Source organism: Nycticebus coucang, chromosome 2 (genome assembly GCF_027406575.1).
Source record: "Nycticebus coucang isolate mNycCou1 chromosome 2, mNycCou1.pri, whole genome shotgun sequence".
Classification (NCBI taxonomy): Eukaryota; Metazoa; Chordata; class Mammalia; order Primates; family Lorisidae; genus Nycticebus; species Nycticebus coucang.
In genome coordinates, this window is record NC_069781.1 from 7,205,563 (window position 1) to 7,211,562 (window position 6,000).

Sequence of the window (6,000 nt, forward strand, 5' to 3'; positions counted from 1 at the left end):
TAACAGGTCAACAGGAGAAAGAGCTTATAAATATCTCAACAAAAGCCAGAAAGTCACTTGCTAAAATTCAGGACTCGTCTCTGTTTGAATTCTTTGTTTTGTTTTTGCTTTTCTTGTTTTGGGGGTTTTTAGCCCTTAGTAAATTAGGAATGAAAGCATCTTCCTTCACTTGATAATGAAAACCTCAAACCAAGAACTAATATCCCACAACAAATGGTGTCAAATCAGAAGCAAGATGAGGATGGCTGTAGCCACCACTGTTATTGAGTATTGTTTTGAAAGTCCTAGCCAATAAGCATTAATAAAACAGGGCATTTGAAATACATGAAATGTTTGGTTGGAAAAGAAGCAACAGTATTATAATTAGGACAGGCTGTATCTGTCAACCTAGAAAACTCAAGACATCACCCCCCCCCCAAATTAGAACTAGTTAAAAAAAAAACTTCAGTAAAAAAGTTGGAAAGAAAATAAATATATGAAAACGAATTGCTTTCCAACATACTAGCAATACTCATTTGCAAAAAATGTAATGGAAAAAAATATCCAGGGCAAAACAGTAACAAAACCCAAAATATTTAGAAATGATCTTTAAAAGAAATGGGTGGAACCTATAAGAAAAAAACTCTAAATCTTTACTAAAGGAAACAAATATGTGAACAGAGGGAGAAGCATTGCCTGGCTGGATGGAAACAAATGAATTTATTTTAATGATAATCGTTCCCCAAATCAAGATTGATCACCATTCCCAGAAAAGTTGCAATAAAAAATTTTTTGGAAGTTGACTAATTTTTATATATTTTACCTGAAAGAATAAATGCTCAAGAATGTTTTACAAATGATGAATAAGAATAAAAAGGAGAAGCTGACAAGGTGCTGAACTAAGCAGCTTTGGAAATGAGTGAAGTTTGCGAGAAAACTGAACTCTAGTTCCTGAAGCTGTTTCCCACAGGGGTGCAGCTCAACAATTCTGAAATCGCTGTATGTGGATTATATACAGAGGGTGCCAAAAAAAATCCTACACATTTTAAGAAGGGAAAAAAGCTGTATTAAAATTACAACACTCAATCTATACCAATAATGTTTGTTATCGTGTATACTGTATCTTGTGTCTCTTGTAATTGGAGAAGTCAAATGTGACTTGGGTATTACAAATGTAATACAGTTTTTTCCTTTCTTACAGTGTGTATACATTTTTTTTGCACCCTCGGTATCCTGGAACTGAACCGTTAAGAACATGGATAGTGGATGGTGAGATCCAAGTTAGTCACTGCTAGCCAAGGAGGTTACAGATAAGCAATGCCAGGACTTTAGGATGATCCATGAGGCAATAAATTAGAACTGGAAACATCAACACAGAATAACATTTAGCTTAATATAGATACAGATAGTTACAGACAGAGATACTTAAGGATACATGTACATACACAGTGGTATGTAATATATACCTTCTTGCCCTACCAGCTAAGGGAGGATCTAGGAACAAGGACACCTCAGTAGCAACAAGCACACTTAGCTCCAGATCTTGGCTTCTAACACCACTTTCCAAGCAAAGGAACCAGGTCTCCTTGGGGCCAATGGCTAATTCAAGGACTGAGGCAGGAAATATTAATACTCAAGATGAGGGGCAGCACCTGTGGCTCAAAGGAGTAGGGTGCTGGCCACATATACCAGAGGTGGCGGGTTCAAACCCGGCCCCAGCCAAAAACTGCAAAAAATAAAAATAAATAAATAAAGTTAAAAAAAAAACTTAAGATGAGCCTGGAGCATCTGTAGTGCAAGAGAGTAGAAAAGTACTTTAAAAAAAGATCAAAAAGCTGTACTATCTTCATAATAATTCCGTAAATCTAAACCTGTTGTAAAATCGTTTATTACAATTTTTTAAAGAACAAAGAATATGAGGAAGGATTGGCCCTATTAGTACATATTATAAAACCATTATAACTAATATAATTTGCTTCTGGCACAAGAATGGTCATGAATGGGACAGAAGGGAAAGCCCAGATAAATTCCTAAAAGATAAAGTAATTTGAGAAAAAGGCAGGACCCAGATAAATGAAAAAGAAAAGATTATCTTTTACCTGAACAACTATTCTATTCCAGAAGAAGTAGACTCTCTTTTACACTATGCTCTAATTTTTTAATTCCAAGTTAAAGAATTAAATTCGAAGAGAAACAGAGGAAACAAAATCAAACAAAAGACTGGAAAACCTATCAAATTGATTTTGCAACAGAGGGGGAAAAAAACCTTTACAAGCATGTAAGTGAAGAAATCACCAAGGGGGAAAAAAATCAATAGATTTCTCTACATAAACATTTAAAACTTCAGAACATCAGGAATCATAAATAATGCTAAAAGACAAAAGATCAGGAAAAATACTTATCACAAAATACTACTATTGTCAGTCTAAAGCCAAATCCTCATTCCAACTGAAACGAAACCACTGAAACCTCCAAAAGAAAAATCAGCCAAGAAACTGACAATTTACAAATGACTAAATTCACACAAAATGTCTATTGAACACCTGAAAAACACTGAACCTCACTAGCAATTAAAACAGGAAAACATCATTTTCCATCTTTTGAATTAGGAAAAAAAATTCTTATCCTAATTCCCAGTGTTGGGGGCAGCTGCACTGAAATTGGTCCCTCCAATGCTTTGGGTGGAAGTTTCAACTCCTGAAACGTTCTCAAAAACAGCTTGAAGAGTCGCCCTCCCACTCATTGTGTTAAAAATGGCCTAGGAATTCCACTTCGAGGAACTGAATCCCACGGAAAAACCAATCATAGAAGCAAAGATTTACACAAGAGTGTTCTTTAATAAAGAAAACCTGAAAACAACCTAAATTTTCAGCCATGTGAACCAATTAGCAAATTTCTAATTTTTCTACTTTGGGAACAAATCACCTTTTTTTATTTAGAAACTTTAAAAGTCCTTTGGAAGCACAGGTCCTGGTTTGCCTCTGAGCAGGGACAGTCCAGAAGCAGGTGCGATTTGCCCTGTACCCCCTTGGGGTTTAGGGTAGCGGCTTCCTTTAAGAAAACCCTCCCAGCAGTGCCGCCCTGGGGACAGTCAGCGAAACTCGGGTTTTTCAACCTCTTCTTCCACCAAAGGGGGATTCCATTTGCTGGTTAGAAAGACACAGCCAAACCTAAACCACAGTCACTGCCCGGAAACCTTCAGTGGCTGCTCACAGCCCATACAAGGAAATCCAAGTCCTTCAACCCTCAGCCCTGCAGTCCCCGCTGGGGCCCACTCACTCCTTCCACTTCTCCACCCACCTGCCTCCTCCTAAGCCCACCCAGCTCCCCCACACACCTGTCCCATCCTGACCATCCTCCCCCCCTCACTCAGGGTGCTCCACGCACCCCAGGGAGCCCTCCATCCTGCAGTGGCCCAACACCCTGCATCTGCCAGTAAACATTCATGTTTTCTGAGCCCTGCTCCCATGACATTTCCTCAGGGGCACTTTCTTCCATCCCCTCCCCTGACTGATGGACAGAAGCTGGTACCTGAGCCACCACCATGTGTCACTCTACTCCCCACCTGGCCTGTCCCCAGCAGGCTGCCAGCTCCTTGAGAGCTGGCCCCTCCACACTGTGAGTCTCTCAGGCTCCACACACATAGGGCCCTCAATTCATGTGGGGTCCTCCCCCAAGCCTGCACCTGCCATGTCTCCAGGGAAGATAAATCAGGGAACCAGGCAGGAAGACTGGGTGTCTGATTCTGGGTGGTGGCTGAACCTACTCAGCACCCCGAGAGGAGGGCTGGGGACAGAAACCTGGCTTCTGAAGGTGGTGGTCAGGAAGGGGTGGCAGGGGAAGCTTCAGAAGCCCAGGGTGGGGCCTCAGGACACAGCATCTGGCTCTGAAAGGCTGCTATCCTACCCGCAATCAGAATCAAGCATTTCAAGCATGTCACCTGGGCAGGTAGCCTTGGGGAAGTCTCATTGGTGTTAAGTCTCTGTTTCTCCAACTTCTAGATAAAAGGGAGCATTTGATGATCTCTAACCCAAGAACAATCCAGAAAAGAGGGGGGAGAATTGGAGGGATAGAGGGTGACCTGTGTCCTAGCTAAGCTCCAGGACACACTTGAGACCCCACCTCCTCACGACCCCCCACCTTTGTTGCCCCAGATTCCATAACGGGAACTGTCCATTTGCTGTTCCCAGACAGTTCCTTTCTCTAGGGTCCCAGAGTCTGAGCATTGCGTCACAGGCCTCTTTAAAGCTCAGAAGTCGTAGGAAGCGAGGGTCCCCCCAGGCTGACAACAAACTCAGCCTAAAGATGGCGTGGAGCTACATGTGAGCTCTGCTGTGCATTTTCTTAAGTACCCGCGACCACGATGTGGCGACTAGCAAAGTGCGGATTCTCCTAGAGGCTTATCAGTCATACAGGTCACTGCGCACTCTCTCAGCACTTTGCAGTACAAGTTTGCAAGGAATTTGTAAATGTTTTCTCTTTTTTAGTCTCTGGATAGAGAGGTGGATGGTCAAGAGATATAATAAAGCAAAACATAAGTCAAAGGACCTAGGTGGGGGCACACAGGTGTTGGATGTGCTTTCTTCCCTATTTTACTGCGTTTGAAAATTTTCACTACGGAAAACCATTAGGGGAAAAGCGGTCCTGCCACTCCAGGTTGGGAGCCTACCCTTTTCCCTGGAACTCTCAGCTGTGAGATCATCTCCAGGGACCCCTTCTGAGGACTGCTGTAACGCCCAGCGAAAAGCAAGCAGAGGCGCGGCCTGCAGGGGAGAGGCGCTCCCGGGGGCGGGGCGGGGAGAACTCGCAGGTGAAGGCGTTCGCGACTCACGGCGCACCTGCTGCCTCCCCAGAGAAGACAGGCGGGGGGCAAGACGCCCCCTCTCTGGGCTCCAGGGCGTGCCCCATTTCTCTCCAAGGCCTATCTCTCAAAGGACATGCTAGGGGCGAATTCTTCCAATTAACAAAAGTAAAAGTAAAAGCCCTAAACGGCCCGTGGCGTCCCAGGTCTTGGACACGAGTGCCTCATTTTACCATCTCAGTTTCAGAGGCACTTCTCGCCGTTTTACAAATGGGGACAGTAAGGCTCAGGAAGGCGAAGTCACCTGCTGAAGACTCACAACCAAGGGGGCTGCGCTGCAAGCTACCCGCCTCCAGCCCGACAGCGCCAACCCGGGAGGTGAGGGCGAGAGGCAAGCAGCTTCCCGGGGAGGGAAGGGCCGCCTCAGGTGCCCCGGGTCCCCGCAGCGAGAATGTGTCTAGAAGGCGCCCGCCCTGCCGCCGCGCGGACGGCGGAGCGCCGGGAGCACCGTCTGTGCGGGCAGGTGTGCGCGCCGCGGCGAGGCGCCCGGCGGGGCCGCGGGGAGCGCTACCTGGGTCGTGGAAAGGCACCAGCGCGTAATTGGCGATGGCCTGGCTGCCGCGGCTCAGGGTATGCTCCAGAATGCGCGAGGCGCCGTCCATCACCTGCATCAGGTCGTCCCACATGGAGCCGGTGACGTCGAAGACAAAGGCCAGGGTGGCGTCTCCAGTGGTGTGGGGCAGCGCAGTCCCGGGCACGCGGGCCACTGCCGCCGCAGTGGAGACTGCAATCAGCAGCCGCAGAAGCGGCGCCCCGACCATGGTGCGGAGCGCTGCCCGGCTGCGGAGGGGCTGCGGGGGAGGCACGCGGGTCGGAGCAAGTGCGGCGGCCGGGTGTACCCAGAGGCCGCCCGACGCGCGACTGCAGCGCGGTGCCTCGCTCCGTCGGGCCACAGGCAGTGCGCGGGACAGGGGCGTGTGGCGGGGTCCCCCTGCTGGGAGCTGAAGGCGGGTCCTAAAACCCACTCCGTTCAGGGTCATGGGCCCGCCTCCTCCGTTCCCCCATCTGTGACTCAAACTTTCCCAGCCCCTGCTCTCCAGTCCAGACCCGAGGTTAGCGGAGGACGCGGGCGGACGGCAGGAGGGAACTGGGGTCTGGCCAAGGCGGCTTGGGATGGGACGCGCCGGGCGCAGAGGACACCTGCGCCTCCCGCCGACAGC

The 6,000-nt window shown here is 47.8% G+C and overlaps 1 protein-coding gene across 1 annotated transcript in view; it reads right to left on the reverse strand.

The window, feature by feature from the left end:
• The window catches only part of HMCN2 (hemicentin 2), a 141,032-nt gene extending 135,364 nt beyond the window's left edge, over nt 1-5,668 (reverse strand). The window contains exon 1 of the mRNA XM_053559715.1: nt 5,352-5,668. Coding sequence (XP_053415690.1) covers nt 5,352-5,601 — 250 coding nt within the window. The 5' untranslated portion in view covers nt 5,602-5,668. The remainder of the gene's footprint in view (nt 1-5,351) is intronic.
• Nucleotides 5,669-6,000: the final 332 nt, after the last annotated feature.